General features: G+C 32.6%; 1 protein-coding gene across 1 annotated transcript in view; it reads right to left on the bottom strand.

Moving 5' to 3' along the window:
• The window catches only part of LOC128867568 (pro-resilin), an 80,340-nt gene extending 64,163 nt beyond the window's left edge, over window positions 1-16,177 (bottom strand). The window contains exon 1 of the mRNA XM_054108931.1: window positions 15,743-16,177. Coding sequence (XP_053964906.1) covers window positions 15,743-15,772 — 30 coding nt within the window. The 5' untranslated portion in view covers window positions 15,773-16,177. The remainder of the gene's footprint in view (window positions 1-15,742) is intronic.
• Between the last annotated feature and the right edge of the window lie 1,925 nt (window positions 16,178-18,102).

The raw sequence follows: 18,102 nt of genomic DNA, 5'->3' as shown, positions 1-18,102 counted from the left end.
GGCGCTGATTATTTGTGGTACGCACATCAATACGTGCAACAGACAAATCAACAAAACTAAACAAGCGCATTGCCACTCAAAAGCTCGTATGACGAGGTGGCACTTCATTCTCATACGCGCGCACACACACACACGCGCCCCATCTCTCATTCGCATTGAATTGGAAATTTGTTGTTTCTTGTTTTGTTTTTGGTGCGTTTTGCGCGCGCTGTGGCATAAACAAGTGTGTGGCACTTATACACGCACAGCTACACGGCTAATCAAATCATAAAACAATAACAGAAGCAGCTGCGGCAACAACAACGACAAAATCCAGAACAATAACACTTACAATCAATAAACACTTGAATGATTTGATTCCCTTTACATTTGCGCTTCAGAAAATTCATAATAATTTGTTTTCGTTTTTGTGAAATATCCTGCGCTACTTTGTTGCAATATTGGCTGCATGCATTTACAATTCTTTGCGCTGTTGCAATTTCTCTGCCACTCTTTCTGCACTCACTCATTTATTGTTCCATTTAATAAATTTCATTGCTGTTGCATCAGTCAGACAATTTGACATTGATTGTACTGTACTTGGTGCCTCTTCTCCTTCTTTTGCATACTTGTGCCACAGTTTCTTCCTCTTGCGATTTTCTACTTTTTCCAGCATTGCATATTTCTAGCCTTCTATTAGCTCTCGCAAGAATTTAAAGTATGCGTTTATTAAACAAAATTGTTGGAAGTGAGGTTGCCCATAAAAGTGGTACAGTGGGACTTATGTGGAAAGTCAGTATTGGAAATTTTTTATTGTTATTGGAAAAAATTAGAGAAGCTAACGAAATGATTACAGATAAATAAGTATTATAGTAAAACTTTGAAACCAATACCCAAAAATATTGGCATAAAAATAACTCCGAAAACCAAGAATAGTCCGAAATATGCGAAGAAAACACGGAATTTAAAGTATATATTATCTCAAAATTTTTTTAACGTTAGAATCGCACGCACTCATTTATGTACAGGTATTTCATTCAACTAAGATATCTATAAAAATAACAAATTTACTCCGAAAGAAAAAAATTAAATTGCTATTCCGAATGGGTTTTCTGTAGAAAACTTTTCGAACTACATGCGTATCATATAATTCAAAAGCAAAATTATAAATAAATAGTTTTTGAAACACTCCGTAAATTTCGGACAAGTGAAGAAGTGTCAACTTCTGTGTTGAAACGATAATAAGCTATAAACGAAGAAAACTTGAAATAAGTGTGGTAAAAAACGTGAGCAAGAGCAAAAAAATTTACTCCGAAAAATCAAAAATATGCGCATTAATAGCGCAACATATACAAAATTAGAGCATTACCATAATAGTACCAACGTAATAAATGAAGAAGCAAAATAAATGCAAGTTTTTACTCCGAGGTGTGTTATACTATCTAATACATATTTGTCAGAAAGCTATAAAGTCATGCGCACTACTTTTAGATATTCATTTGTAAGGTATGCGTACATGCATATATTCAAAGATATATAGAAAATCAATATAAAAACATGCCATATTTAATAATGCTAAAATATTTACTCCGAATTTGTTATTTACGGGAATCAGATTTGTAACTGTGCAAAGTATTTACATTGTAGAGTGCAGTGCAAAAATGTATACCAATTGCTTACTCCGAAAAAAATTAACTCCGAAAAATTAAAATGAATTATTTTTGCGCTTTTACACTATCAGACAACTATTCAATGTGGTACGAGAAAATTTCAACCTCTTCAATTGCAAATATTTAACTCCGATAATATAATACATATAATATATATATATAGGTATATATACTTTCATTAATCAGATAAATATACGACTACTCAGAAATATGAAGGAAATTTGAATATCTTGACTCACTAAAAGAATTACACTATTCCGAAACATTTATAGCCGCTGCGATCTAATGAACTTTGATTTTATTTATTTGGTATAAATACAATTAGAAATAATTAAACATATTATGAGAAGGCACTAGTTACTAAGACCACTGGCCTACTTTTACTTTAATTTTCATCTTTGGTTGTTCCTAAAACGGAGGAAATATCCGAAAACTTATTTTGTTTTTTAATTTTATTAAAAGTTTTGATTAAATATTTTAATAATTCATTATTAATACGAAGGAGAGAAAAATATTTAGAATTTAAGTAATATTTTAACAATTGGGTATTCATATTAAGGAAAGAAAAATATTCAGTACTCCGAAAAATCATATAAATTTAAAAGAAGAGCTGCTATAACTTATTTTGTTTCGAGATTGTAAATACAATTTTTTCTTACCGTTATTGGTTTAATAATAAGTAATTTGCCACAAAACAGAATTTTGAGGACTGCGAAATATAGACTTTATAAGGGCTAAAACAGTTATTATTTTGAGAAAATGTATATTACTGAATATACAATTTTCCCAAGTTTTTCCTTCGAATTCTGAATCATGGAAACTCACTACGAATTACAAAAAAACATTAAAGATTAATTAAAAAGATGTAATTTTTATCGAATACTGGGATTTCTATGACCACTTTCGACTCTGAAATTAAAAAAAATGTTTTTGATTTACAATCTAGTTTTTGCTTGCCATCACCCACTGTGCATGCGGAATTTTGTGTGCAATTCATGCAAAAACGTTGCAGCAAGCAAAAATCCCATCTATGCAACACATCTGCTGCTGCCAGTGATGCTGCTACTGTTGCCTTAGCGATGCATGTGTACAACATGCGGTTGATTTTATTAGCATTATTTCTGTTGTTATTGTTATTGTTATTGTTGTGGCTGCTTAGATTGCTATATGTTTCAACACAACAATTTTCGCCTTAGGATGCAAGTCATCAGCTGATATGTTTCGGCATCCCAGGCGGCCAACTGCCATTTTATTACAAAGCATTGCAGCGTCACTGTTTTTATTGTTGTTGTTTGCTTCTTGGAAGATGCTAAATTTTCCAACCAGTTTGCATGTGTATGTGTGTGTTACCTGCTCACATGAGCCGCATCCCGCATTTGTTTTCTAATTATTTTCCAAGTCGCCACACTTGGCTTGCCACTACGCCTCACTGACAGAGTGTCCGCCCGCCGACCTCAGTTGTCTGTCGGCCGCTTGTCTAACTCTCTCATTCAATCGCTGCAGCGCGCGCTGCGTCGTCTCTGTGTGACGACTGCATTTTGTTTGCTTTTTGCCTTTGGCATTTTGCATTTTGTTTTAAATTTGCTGTTGCACTTTAGTAATCTAATTAATTGTGATTTCATTTATTTAATTTATCATAATTGCGCATTTCTTGTTGTTACACGCAGCATTAACACATTTAAGTGGGTTGCGTTACAAGCCCTCAACACACATTCAAATGCACAAGTACATACATACGCACGAATATGTTAAATTTTGTGATTTTCATTGCTGTTTTTTGTGTTGCTATTGTTGATGCATCACACAACAAGAATTTCGCCGTAATTTGTTTGGTATGTCGTTTGTGCGTAACTATTACGGTTGAGCAAATTCTTTCGAAAATATGTTGGAGTCTTAAAAATTTCGATAATTTATTTAAGAGTGAAATTTGGAAGATTTTAATTTGAAAAATTAAGGAATGTGGGTCCATTGAGCTTTACAAGATTGCGGGAATGTAGTTACAAAAAACGTAGAATTACATGGGTGCTTATACCAGACGAGTATATGTCTACAAGTGCATATGTTGAGTGTATGAATAAAGGAAGGATTCAGTTATCCTTTTTTAGCTTTTAAAATTGCTCTATAAGTGATGCATATTATTTTGGGATGCTTACTTGAAAATTCTAAGATTGTAGTAAATTTATTCGTTTATTCGATAATATAACTTTTTAAGCATTTGTTACTGTAATTCTTCAGCTAGCGAGGTTTGTCTTTTCCAACACAAAAATTGCCATAGTCTTTAGTGGTATGCATAAAGTATACTTCGATATATTTTTCGGAAAGTCGAATTCTTCATCACGATAACCCGAAAAGTATTTCAACAATGTTTTAATTGTACGAACTAGTGTTTCGAATTTACTCCAAAAATTGTTAACTTCGAAAAAATTATGGCACTTAATATACGTCTAACTGAAATTTTTATTAAAATATCTTCTATTTAGACAAATTTATTGAGTTTTATTACATTTAATTACTACAAAAATCTCTGCGGTATTGCTTCAATAGAGTTGGAGGGAGTTTTCCTTATACACTCACTCCGAAAAGTTTATAACTGAAACATCTGACTCAGCCAATTTAATTTACTCCGATTTATTTTTCGGAAAGTTGAGTTCTTTACCATGATAACTCCGAGCAACATTCAAACAACGTTTTAATTGTGCGAATAAGTCTTTCGAATTAGCTCCGAAAAGGGATAATTCCGAAAAAATTAAGGCATTTAATAAACGTACGACTGATATTGCACATGTAATATCTTCTAACCGGGCTATCAAAGCTTATTTCTCATATGATTCCGAAAAGTTAATGAGCTTTATTATACTTCGTTGTTTCGGAAGTTATATCGGTAATGCTTCAACCGAGTGGAAAATAGTTTTGGTTATACTCGTACTCCAAAAGCTTGATATCTGAAATATTTTAGTCACTCAATTTAATTTACTCCGATTAATTTTTGGGAAAGAGGAATTTTAACAATTTGAATAATGTTTTGGTTACGTGAAAAGGTGATTTGAATTTATTTCGAAAATTGTGTAACTCCGAAAAGTTGAAATCGCCTTATGTATGCATTACTCAAAGCCAATTACTTACTTAACTCCGAAAAGTAAATATACTTATTAGAAATATTTACCCGGAAATTTATTTCGGTATTGTTTCAATTGAGCGAGAGAGTGTATTTCATTTACTCCGAAATTTTGTTGACTCCGAAAAGTTGGCATCACTTTGTCTATGCATTACTAATAATGCCAATTTAATATCTTCTAAATGCGCTTTCAAAGTCCCTAACTTACGTAACTCCCAAAAGTAAATGTTCTCTTTTAGAAGTAACTACTCGGAAAATCATTCCAATATTGTTTCCATTGAGCGAGAGAGTGTTTTTAATTTACTCCGAAAAAATTTTAACTGAGACAAACCATGAGCACTTAAAAGATCTTCAACTAATACTATAAGTCTTATACATTCTCTTTAAGTTTTACTCCGAAAATTTTTCGGAAACTTTCCATTTTCATTTAATCAAAAAAACAGAGATTTATAAAATAAAATTAAAACCATTACACCAAAATGTTTAATATGTGTGCCTTTTGTGTTCCATTGGGAACCCCTAACGGAGTTTAAATCCTAAAATTTAACAACCATAAATTTTTCTTTACGTATATGATATCCTGAGATAAAAATATATACGTCTCCATGCTCTTAAGTTGCATTTCATAACATACTCCGAAAAGTCAGCTAATTGTGTTTGTTTGATATTTTAGTCAAAGTTATACTACAACGTTTAGTTTATTTTTGCAAAGAAAATCAAGTAGAAAAATAAAAATTTTCTCCGCTAAAAGCAAGTCGAAGATTTTCAACATACAAGACTTGCATTAGTACTTAAACGGACCTTTCTAGCTTAAAACAGTCAAATTCTTATTTGATTCTACACTGCACTACATACCTTGAACCTCATCAGGTGTCTTCGAAAAGCGCCTTTTTCCATTTTTTTGTTGCTAACTGACCAAAAAATAAAAGGCCACACGTACGAAACATAGCTGAAGGGTCACCAATGTACGCAGATTCTGAGAGAGAAAAGGGAAAACGAGTGGCAGCAAAATTCCATGCACGCACTCAGATAAATGTGCAAATAGACAGGCCTACACCCTTTCCCATCAAGGTATTTCTTTCAACAGATGACTACCCAATTGCAGCCGCCATTAATACTCTGGCTGGGTATTTCAGTTTTTTTGCGTTTTTTTTCTTTCAAAGTAGCACAGAAAAGTAAAATATAAAACGTGTATGTCGTTAAAGAGCAGATAGGTAAGGCAACTTGGGGCGATGGTTGTACGTTCACATATACACATAATTACACACACTTAGCAGAGTTTATATGTAGATGTATAGACGGGGCGAAGGAAGCGCTCAGTAAAAGTAAATAAGAGTGCTAACAGACTATGCAGCAAACGTTTACTTCGTTATCGAGGAGAAAATATAAGAGGATAGAAATAAAAGAATAAATAAAAATAAAAAAATTCAGTATTTTATTCTGCGGTTGCCGTTGCTGCAATAACAATGTGCAACAAGACGTGATGCCACGCGCATTTTGGGCACTTTTAATTGTCTGTTCTAGCAGCATCAGCAGCAGCAGCAGCTATTGGTGGTAGTGGTGCTGTCTAGACAAACTCGACGACGCAGCTGCAAGCCAAGCTATTTATTGTTATTTTTGTGTTTGTGGTTGTTTTAGTTGTTGGAAACTTGCGGAAAATTGTTTGCGGAAATAAGTATTACAAAAGTCGGCGCAGAAGTCAAGTAAAAGTGCCACGTAAAGATAAGTTTCAAATGAAAGCAAGTCGAGCGGAAGGAAGAAAGCCAAAGAGGTTTGGAAAGTGAGTAAGACTAGCAGGCAGTGCAAAGGATGTGAGTGAGTAGTAGAAAGTCAGAAACTTGCACAACAGCCGAGTGGAAGAAAATTACGCGACACAAAATTTAAGTGACGGTTGCGGTTGGGCAAATTACAGAAAAAAAATTGCTTACTTTATTTTTCTCATTCGTTTTTCATTCTCTTCCACTTCTTATCTTCTTCTTTATAATTTCTACTTCCTCTCGTTTATTCGCTTTTGTTCTATCCGCAACAGTAATTAATGCGGCATTTTTAGCATAACTTGAGGCGCTTAAGCAGCTAAACGAAGACTCGCATTTCAAATCAATAAAAATAATTGGTAAAGCCCATAAATCTTAGCTGCTAAGCGTTTACTTAAGCAGCAGACAGCTGTGAGTGAATCTGACAGCTCATCCGGTTAACTAGTGGCACTAAACTCAGGCTGCCTGAAGTGTAAACAACACACACACTCACTCTCGGTTCCTCGCCAAGCCAATCAGCTTAAAAGGTCTTTGTTTTTTTTTATAAAATATTTTCTCTTTTAGACTTTTTTTTAATCTTTTTTTATATATTTTTAGCAGTTTTTTTGCCAACTAATGTTGAATTTTCATATTTTTATCTACCAACAAATATTTGTTGCAAGCGTTTTTAGTTAATGCGTTATGTTTATATTGACCACACAAAAATGTTTCTACTTTGAAGTGGTTTAGTTGGGAAAAATGTATTAGCAGCATTGCATGGCTTGTTAACATTTTTGCATGCTTTTAGGCGGTTAACCGCGGCGCTCAAATGCAAATGCGCAAGCCCTCGCATTTGTATGGATGTGAGCAATAAAACGTATACTTTTGTTTGCTTTGTCTAATGCTAATGGTGTATAGATTCTAATAATATTTTATTAATACATAGTACAGTTTTATGATATTTTAGATTGAAATTGTTGCATACTTTTGTGCCGTTCAAATGATTAGCGCGAGTATTAAATTTTTTCTAAGTAATTACCTCATTTCGGCTAAAACTATTTGTGATTTTGAGCTAATTCAAATGAAAAGGAAAAATAATTACCTAACTTCAATTAAAATAAATAATTACTTGAATTGAACTGTTAAAAATTTGTTGATTGCAGTTAAGTAGTGTTCAAAACAGAAAATAGGATGTTCTTTTCGACTATTGAAATGCTATTAGAGTAATTAAATTTTCGGAGTCACTCCGAAAATATAAGACCAGTTTCGGAGTAAATTCGGAGTGATTTTCAGGCTTGAAAGAAGCAATTAAGGAATAAAAATGTATTTATTTTTTCTAGAAAACTGTAATCACAACTCCCTCACACAACTTCTCATGATACTTCGTTTCAATTAAAATAGATAATTTGTATATATATTAACAGTTTGTGCTATGTACAGAAATGTTATTTGAAACAGAAAATATTTAGGCTAAGGTCTGTCACCTCAGCAGCATTCGCGTATATGTATGAGAAATGTCTATATGGGAGTACGTAAACTCAGTATTGATAATTAAAAATTTCGGAGTGATTCCGAAAAACGTAGGAGTAATTTCTTAGTAATATTCAGACTTCAGAGAAGTAAAAATTATAGAAATTTATTTAGTTTTTCTAGAAAACTGTAATCATATTTAACTTCTCAAGGTATTTCGTTTCAATTAAAATAAATAATTACAATACATACCAATTTCGCTGGTAACAATTTGTTCTGTGTACAGAAATGTTATTTGAAACAGAGAATTATACGTGATATGTGCGTTCTAGTCGGCTCTACGTAATGTGAACAAGCCGAATTTATTTAAGGCCAAGACTGTCATCTCAGCAGCATTATCTGCATATGTAGGGGAAATGTTTATTCTGCTACAACAACAACAATGGAGTACTATATGTGAGTACGTAAACTCAGTATTGATTATTTGAATTTTCGGAGTGATTCCGAAAAATTTTGGAGTGAATTCGGAGTAATTTTCAGGCTCAAATAAACAAAGAGAAACCACTTTAGCAAGCAAACAATTTGCAACTAAAGGATTTGAAAACTCTTACTTAAAATTTTGTTAGGGGCCTTAGTAAATGTTGTATGCCTTGCGAAAAAAAAAAAAAAAATTGGAGTAACTTGTTTCCATATTTTTAAAGTATAGATATTAATGAAAATACTTGTAGGGTTTCGGTGCAATTTGTTAAAATTCTTTTAAAAGCTGTAAACTCAAGGTAATACCTGGTCCGGATACACTTAATATTAGTTTATAAAATGTTAAAGTTTATTATTAAAAGGTTTTTATAAATATGTTTCCATCTGCGGGCTCGGTATTAAGACGTAAAAAAGAAGGGGTGAGAGAGAGCGCGAAATACGGAGGCAAAACTATTTGCATTTGGGGCGGAGATAAACAGTCGATTTTACGCTATCGAAACGAGCTGGACTTAGATCTGTGAGATAATCCAGGATAGAGTGCGGTCGCATAGTCCCTTTATTGTATAGTCTAGAAAAGCCTGTTTATATCTATTAATTTATCAGTGAGATTAATTTCAAGTACTTGTAAAGTTTTGAGAAATCAGATTTTGCATAAAAAAGTTGGCTCTTTGTATTTCTTTTTTTTTTCTGAGGCCTATAAACATACAAACATAAATAGGAATTAGAAACCACTTTGGATCTTTATGCCACGAATACAATTAATTTTGGTTGTTAGCAACTATGTTTTTGTATTTGTGGGTTAAATCGATAAAACGGCGGCACTACAAATAAATGTTCCATGACAATTTCGTTTATGCTGTGTGAGTGTAGCAGATGTCAACGGCACAAATACTAACACTATGTAAGTGTAAAAAAAGCGAATAACGGTCTTGACACCCCTCACATACAATAATATGTGTACATATGTCAATAAAATATTAGGTTTGCGAAGCCAAACAAAATTTTCGAGTGTTCAAACAGGCATCAATTGTGTATACCCAACCAGTCGTTGTCCCTTCCTGTTGGTTGATTTTTCGGTAAACTTTTTATGCGAAGCTTGTTCTATTTGATATTGATACTTAACCACTCATAAAAAGCTCACACCCTGCTAAAAAAATAATAAACTAAAATACAAAAATCTAACTGACATTAGCACCCCCCAAAACACAATAACGCGTAGTGACAGCAGCTGTTGCAGTGGATGACAGGAGACATAAAACACACACTCACACACAACCTGGCACTTCAATTGTTGCAGAGTGGTTTTTCGCTGAAAAGTTGAGTTGCTTGGTTTGTGAAATTCTAGTGAAATACAGACGGTCTTTTATATCATTGTTGACATTCTTGACCATACATTTTTTCGGTTGCCTATATTTCCTCTATTTTGCCCATTTTTATTGGTACTTTTTATGTAGGTATAACACATAAAAATTGGGGTTAAGTTTATTTCACACTAAGCATCATTTATCCACTGCTTCTGACACTTAACGACAAGAGCATTCGTTTATACGCCTAAATGTATACTAGTGGGTTGGCGTAAATATTTGCTGTATAGCGTGTTTCCTTATTTAATCTAAACTATTGATTTCTCGTAAAAATGTGAGGTAGAGGTATGCTTAATTTCGCATAAAAGTAGCCCGAAAGTAAGTGAAAAAAAAACGATAAGCAGCTGTGAGATCATTTTAGAGTGAAGGAAAGGTATTGAAGATATGTAAGGAAATAAGAAAGTAAATGCGTGCAGTTATGAGAAAGATATGCACACTAGGTAAATGCTATGCAAATATGATTCTGGCAGTTTTGGAAATTTGTGTGTGTACAATGCATAAATAAGAGCGGCTTTAGATATTCGCTTTTCAGGAAGTATTCTTTTATTGTAAGAAATTTTCATTCGGAATATTCGAAAATTCGGATAAATATGTTTCGGAAAAAATTCGGAATGCAATTTTTTTCATAAAAATACTAAAAATAAATATGCTTAACAAATTAGGAATGTTTCGGGAAAACCTCGGAATAAATTGTTTTAACTAAAATATTAAAAATAAATATATTTTCATTTACTAACTAACGTGATTAACATTATAATTTCTAAAACATTGTACAGTTTCACTTTCTGCAATCATTGCAAAGGAATCTCAGTGCAATTCCGCTATGAATGAAACCAATGAAGTTATTTTTTCCTTAGTTACAATAAATCCAGTCATAGTTCGCTGCTAAACTCCTAAATGTATAGTATATATTTGAGCCGTTCATATTAAAAACAGTTCGAGGAATATATTTCTATTACTTTGAGTTCGGCTTTTCCCTTTTATGAATTCAGTTACAAATAACCGTATGCTGCACAAATAAGCATCATTTCAGTAGTAACACCTAATTTTCGTAATCCAATTTTCATGCACTAGAATTTTTTCATTTATTTTCTTTTCCCCTCCTTCCAACTTAATGACATTTGTCATCAGCAAAGAATTTTTTTTTTGTGCTATAGTGTACGTGATTTTTTCTTCGTTTGTCGTACAACAGCTGTGCAATTTCAATTTACTTGTAGTGAGGACACGTACTGAATAAAGAAAGGTAAGCAGCACGTAACATACTTTGAGGCGCATGTACTTCATAATATCTACCCATCTTCACAGTACACTTTGCTACTTAGGATGTCATTGGCAAACATATATAGTTATCCAAAAAGAAATGTACGAGTATATGTATATTGGCTTTCCATACAAAAAGTAAAGCTTAATAAAAAGAAAAATAAATTAGGTGCTGAGTTGAAGAGAGAAATGGAAGTGGAAAATTTAATACTCGCAGTTGAAAACATATGTATTTCAGGAATACAAAAATCTATTTCATAGAGTTCGGAGTAATTTTTGCGATTAGAAGTAACTCAAATTAATATGAAAATCTCGATTCGGAGTAATTTAGAAACTAATAAATACTATTCCTCAAATTAGAAGTAAAGCAAGTAAAGCTACTTTGCGTGTTTTGAATACAATAGTAGATAAAATATTTAGAGTGTACCTTAGTAATTACATATGCTAAAAAGGGCAGGGAATTATGAATGAACAAGTAATGTAATTTTTAACTTATCTATGGAAAAGACAACTGGTTAGATTTTAAAGAGCTTAGAGGCAGGAAAATTCTAAAAACCCAGAATAAGTAGAATATTTGGAATCAAAGAATGGTATTCCATTTAAATTTGAAAAAAAATAAAAATTTGGAAATTACTCCGAAAAATTCGGAGTAATTCTAACTGGTAACGAATGCGGTATAATTAGGAAGAGATTATATTTTTTTTAAATGTATGAACACTACATCATTTGTTATTTACATTTTCCGAATTTTTAAATTACTCCGAAAAATTAGGAGTAATTCAAATTTTTGACATGGGTGAATGGTATTTTAAATATATTCTTGCTTTTTAGAATTTTGAAATAACTCCGAATTTTTCGATAACGAATTCGGTACATCTCGGAAGAGATCAGAAATAAACAGAAAGAACTAAATGCATGCATAATTAACGAATTCGGTGTAGATTTCTCCGAATAATTCGTAATAAGTGAAAGCAATTTAGCGTAAATTAAGAACATAAACTAGGAACGAGTACCTATAAATAGAGTATGAAAAACTGCCATGTTATCGCTGTTTCGAGGCAATGAAGTTAACGTCGAAATGACCGAATATCGGCAGCACCAAAGCACGACAGCTGAGTAGGAAATTCTAAGTGCACTCCACTATCTATCTTAACCAAATAACTATCTCAGTAGCGACTTGAATTTATATTGAGTTTATAAACTCTATGAACTCAGTATAGTATTAACCCTCAACATTGTTAAGATAGAGGTTCATCACTGTCCAGAATCTCGGTTTTGATAACTTGTGAATCTATCTATGGCAGAATTATATGATAAATGTATTCGTCTAGCTTTTATTGCTTGGCTAGAGAAGCCGATTTGATATACAGAAACTGGATATAGAGAAACTGAGAAGAAAAAAAAAATGCCCACAATTTGCGCATCACTAAGCCATAAAGGATTCAGTTTCAAAGTTTACCTTCCGATGTCATCGCTTCATAGGTTAAGTTAGATGGATTTCTCTTAGAATTTATCTCGGTAGCCGCAGAGGTCAATTACGTTATTCATTCACTATATATCCTTAATGCAATTTCACGACTCTAATCAAACTTTCCAGCGAGAATGTGCCCATAAATATGAAGCGTTTTAATTGATGGGCAGTACATTTTCACAGGAAGTGCTGAATGGATTATTTGCTATAGATATAGTTCTGCATGGCTCGGCGTATGAGCTCATACCATCAGTAGTCTAGGACTCCGTTAGTACCCTCATTCTGTATTAATTGCCTCAACAAGTTGTGTGCCTTTTGATCATTCAGTGCCGGCCAAAAATAATGCGATACTGGGTTCTATTTCTTCAAAGGCAAAATAAAGCGACTGAAAACATGTTTTTGACTTATTAAAATTTATTATAGCAGGTATTCGGCGATAAAACTAGCTTCAGAAATGGGCGTGTATACCAAGCTCAAGTATTATATGATTTGATGTCTTCAGAAAATTTTTTTGCGAAGCCTTGTGAAGGCAATAATATACGCAACAACAACTATTGCAGTCTCGGGAAGCAACATGGTGACCGACATTTATGATACACAACCCCGAATGCTCGATGATGTACTTCAGTTGTGGTCGAAATGGTTATAATACATGGGGATTCATTTTGATGTACCTATAGCAGCAAAAAACGAAGCGTGGAGATGTGGAACTAATTAAAAAAAGCCTTCATTTAATGTGCTTTGCAAATATTTTAAATATGTCTTACTGAAAATTCAGTTTTTTTTCCAATAGTCCCAATGAAGTTCTTAACCATTTTTATTTTATTTTTTTTTATTTTATATGCTACTTTTATAAGCAGTAGTCTGAAATTTTTTTTGAAACTTAGCGAATTGTTTTTTTGTTAAATTATTATTTTAGGTTTTTCAATGCCGTTTATTTGAAATTTTTAACATCGTTTTGACTTTTTTAATTAGGTCTTCAGCTATTGGAAATAGTATTTGTTGTATTTGTAATATTTTTAAACAAAGAATTATTTTTAATTTTTATTTGATATGTATATAACAACAATTTATGATATTTAATTATTTGATTTCATTAAAATCGCTGATATTTCCTGATAATAAGAGAGTTATTATAATAGTTTTTTTTAATAAATATACATATTTTTTAAGGGGCGGATACCTGTATATAATCTTTAAGAATATGTCAAAAAAATTTTAGAACGTGAATTTAAGTATTTCTTATATCGTCAACCGTCAACCGTGACGACTCTTTGTTTTGCGTTCGAGCGCTAGGAGAGGAATTTTTATGTACTCAAACTTTAGACGCGTTTTTCTCAAAACTATATTTTTCGAATTGGCATACACGATAACTCGAAAAGTTATTGACCGATCAAATTTTTCGAAAAAATTATTTTTTCGAAGCAAAAGTAGTAGGATAATTTGCTTCAAAATTCCTTTTTTTTTGAAGCATTTTATTCCGCGATTTTTTACATTTTTTTAATTCATATAGAAATTATGATATTAATAAACAAAAAAAAATTTGGGTTTTTTGTATTCAGGTCACTGACGCCGATGCTACAATGCCCGCCGATTGAATTGAGTGTATATTCGCCATATTAAATGATTAAAATAAGAAAAAAAATTTATTGTCTATTATTTTAATGTATATTATAAAAAAACTGTATGCCAATTTTGAAAAATATATTGACTTCTTCATTTTAAATAATTTTAATGAAAATCAGGGAAAATATGGCCGTTTACAGGTATCTGCCCCCTTAAACGATTTGTTGTAATGACATTTTATAAGACTTTGTTATTTAAAACTTTTATTATTACAATAATTAATGAATTAAAACTTTTGTTGTTATTAATTTTTCTGAAGTTTGTTCTTAAGATTACATTAAAGTTTATTCGCAATTTTTATTAATTTATAATTTTTAATATCATTGTAAATTTTTTACATTTTAGTTGAAGTCATTAAAAATATTTTTTGTAATAGTTGCAAATGAGCACTGAGTTATTTTTAAACTATTTTTGTGCAATCATCCTACCGGAAGATTAATAATTTTTGTAAATGGTGGGAGCAGAGGAAAAAGAAGGCCTCCTCTGTGTCGGAAAAATCAGTTGGAGAAGGACTTGGCTTCACTTGGTCTGTCCAACTGGTGCCGGTGAATATGAGAAAGCAGGGACTGGTGCGTTTTGCTAAGCTTGGCCAAAATCGGGTAGGCGGTGAACGCGCCAATTAAGAAGAAAAATAACTAGACAAGCAATGGAACACACGCACAAGGGCGAAAATAAAGATTTAAATCGCTCAAAATCATTTTCTTCAATTTAGTAAAAATATTATAAAAAAAAAATAGGAGAATAAATTTGCGCCACTTTGTTTATATACATTGTAATTATCATGTATTTTGAGCGATGACACTACTTTTCATGTATTTTTAATACATTTTTTTAATAAAAATAATTATTTTATATTTTATAATTTGTAATTTTTAAATTTATTGCATTTTTATTTCTTCAAATTGTTTTTTTAATATTGATTTGTACACAAATAGGTCAAAAAAAAATCTTCCATGTATTTGCATGAATAGATTGGAGGGAAAAAATGTTTAAAATTTATAACTTCTTAAATTTTTATCAAAAACTTTGAAATTTTTTTTTATGTCTTTTAATCGCTAAGTAGTCTATTCTGCAATCCGCTTTTTCCAGATGACATTGTGGCGTACACATAATTGAAAGCATCGACTTCTTTCAGTTATTAAATACAATTATTTAAAAAAAAAATTCGTTTCAGTTTTTCAAAACAAACAAAGAAAAACTTTTTACAGTGTCTTTTAATCCCTTAATAAAATACTCCATAATGCGCATAAAAATATTGTTATAACTAAATTTTGGGGCCCTCGTAAAAAAAAAAATTACTTCATTTAGTGAAAATACATTAGCTAAAAATTTTAATTAGTTAAATTTATTAGAAAAAAACCAAACATTTTTTTTTTGAAATCTCTTGTAAAAAAAAAATAATATAATTAAATTCGTTGCATTTTTGCTTTTTCACATTAAAACCCAAACCTTTTTTTTATAAAAATAAAATTACTTAAATTTTTTAAAAACAATTTCTAACTTTTTCTAGTCCCTTTTATACCCTAAGCAAAATAGAAATAAAACTAATATAATAAATAATATTCTTTGGTACTCACAATAAAAAGCAATGATTTTAGCGACATCATTTTTTTCAGGGTTTTTTAATTTTTTCCAAGAAATTTATGCTGGAACAACTTCAAAGTGTTGACGAAATACTGCAAACAGTCCGAGCAAGATATTACTGAAGGTCCGCTTTCAGCAAAAAATAAATTATCCTTGCACTAATATCCTTGGATTTGTTTAAATGCCAAAACTCGTTTGAGCTCCTCACTTCACTTTGTTCAAACTCACTGTTCTCACGCAAATTACTTATTTGCAATTTTTTTGGCAACCGCCAAAATTAGCACAGTTCACAAGTAAAGTATGTAAGTGTAAATTTGTATTTTAATTAATTGTATTTTTCCAGTTTCAACGTTTTTCGCTATTTTCTTTACCGGGTTTGCGACTTAAGTCTTTTGTTTGGCGGCGCTGCTACTTTTTAGTACACACGATCGCTATGAATTAGGGTTCCACACGACGATGCAACGCTATTTATAACGACAATTGCCCGACAACGCATCAAAGCAGAAACAGGCTGAGGAGAAACGCTGCAACAGCGCCAAAAGCAGAACGGCAGATGAGCGGCTGATACAGCAGCTGAGACTAGGACTGCGACTGCGACTGCGACTGAGGTAAAGAAAATGAAAATAAACTAAAAATCAGTATTGAGTTGTATGCAGTGGCGGCAGCTCCAACGCGTTGCCAACTAACTATTTGCAAACAAAATTAATATATATACCTTTTAGAGAGGCAACAACAATCTAGAGCTGCGATAGTGACTGATCACATGGCGGGACATGGCGGCAAAGCTCACTCATCTTCACAGGCAGACAAGCGAAGCTACTAAGCAAGCGACAGGCAACAATTGTAGCGCAAAGTAGCAAAATGTGCATAGCAACAACAATAAACAGCAACTACAACTGCTATAACAATAAGCAGAGCAATAACAATTGCAGCAATAACAACAAACAATTGCGACGATGAGCACCGCTCACATATTAGCAGCAAATAAATGAAATGAAAATAATTGAAGCTGCCTGAACGGGGTGGGGAGGCTCAAATAAATGAGCAAACGAAAAACAAAACCGCAAAAGCAATGAGCAGCGGCAAACAGCTTCAAATAAAAAAACGCCAACAACAACGACAAGTGTAACGAAGCGCCAACAGCAAAGCATGATGCCAGCACCACACAATGGGATTATAACAATAACAGTGCTAGCAACAAAAACAACAACATTCATACACAACATCAAGCAGTACTTAGTAGGAGCAGCTGAGGCATCTCACCGCTAAATATTCACATAGGTGCGCTCTTCTTTGCCTTCTTCGTTGTTTGTATCAAACAATTGAAGTTGGCAGCAGCAGCGGCAGCGACGGCGACTGCGATTTCGAAGCTGACGTTGATCCAAGCGGAGCTTACAGAATGGTGAGCGTTAAAGCACCGTTCGTTTTTCAAATAAGCATATGCATGTGTGTAGGGGTACTTAGTTTCACACTAACACACACACGCCGTGGTAACAGCAGAAGCAAGATCACTACAATTGATCTTCTAGATCAGTATTATTGTGAGCACGCAAACAAAATAAAAACAGAAGCAACGGCAACTTCAAAATTGAGTCTAAATTGGCAACAAAAGCTTGGCAACACACCTACGAGTACAACAACAACAGCAAACAATTAATTCAACGACAATAGCAAACATAGCAAAATCCACTCAATCACCTGGTTAAGCGTCGCGCTTTATTTCTATAGAATTTGCATCAAAAGCATCGCACAGCCACAAGTGGTATGGCTCCTCTTTATTGCCTATAACAATGGTAGTGTTGCCAACTATCTGTTGTGCAATACTTAATGCATATTCATGCATGTATGGGTGTATTTGTGCTGTGAAGCGCATGAATTTACATACATTCCGAATTGCATAGAGATTCACTCATTCTCATTCTTATTATTATTGAAAAGTCTAAGTAAGAATGTAGTTTGTTCTGAATTATGCACTCTGGGCATTTTCTCGCTCTCTCTCTCTTATTTTTCTTTCACTCTGGGGAATGCCAATTAATTTTTGTCAATAAGCATTAGTAAATTTTAGCAATATGCTGGATATGGTGTGGGTCCTTGAAAGCCATATTTATACAGAATTTTTGTTTGACCATAACTATTTTTAAAAACCTTCAATTACGAGTACAGTAAGCATATTGAGCAAAATCGTCATTTGGGAGTTATAAATATTGAATGAACTCGATTGATCGGGTTTAAATGAAATGATTTGAATTAGATTTGTGGTGAGTTATGAGCGAATGTGTGCGTCATCGTGATGATGCTGAGGAAGAAGTATTAGTCAGGGGATAATAAGTGTTATCTATAAAAATTGAATCTC

The sequence above is a fragment of the Anastrepha ludens genome, chromosome 6, assembly GCF_028408465.1.
Source record: "Anastrepha ludens isolate Willacy chromosome 6, idAnaLude1.1, whole genome shotgun sequence".
Taxonomy (NCBI): Eukaryota; Metazoa; Arthropoda; class Insecta; order Diptera; family Tephritidae; genus Anastrepha; species Anastrepha ludens.
The sequence above is the reverse complement of the archived record's forward strand: the minus strand, read 5'-3'. Positions and strand labels throughout refer to the sequence as shown.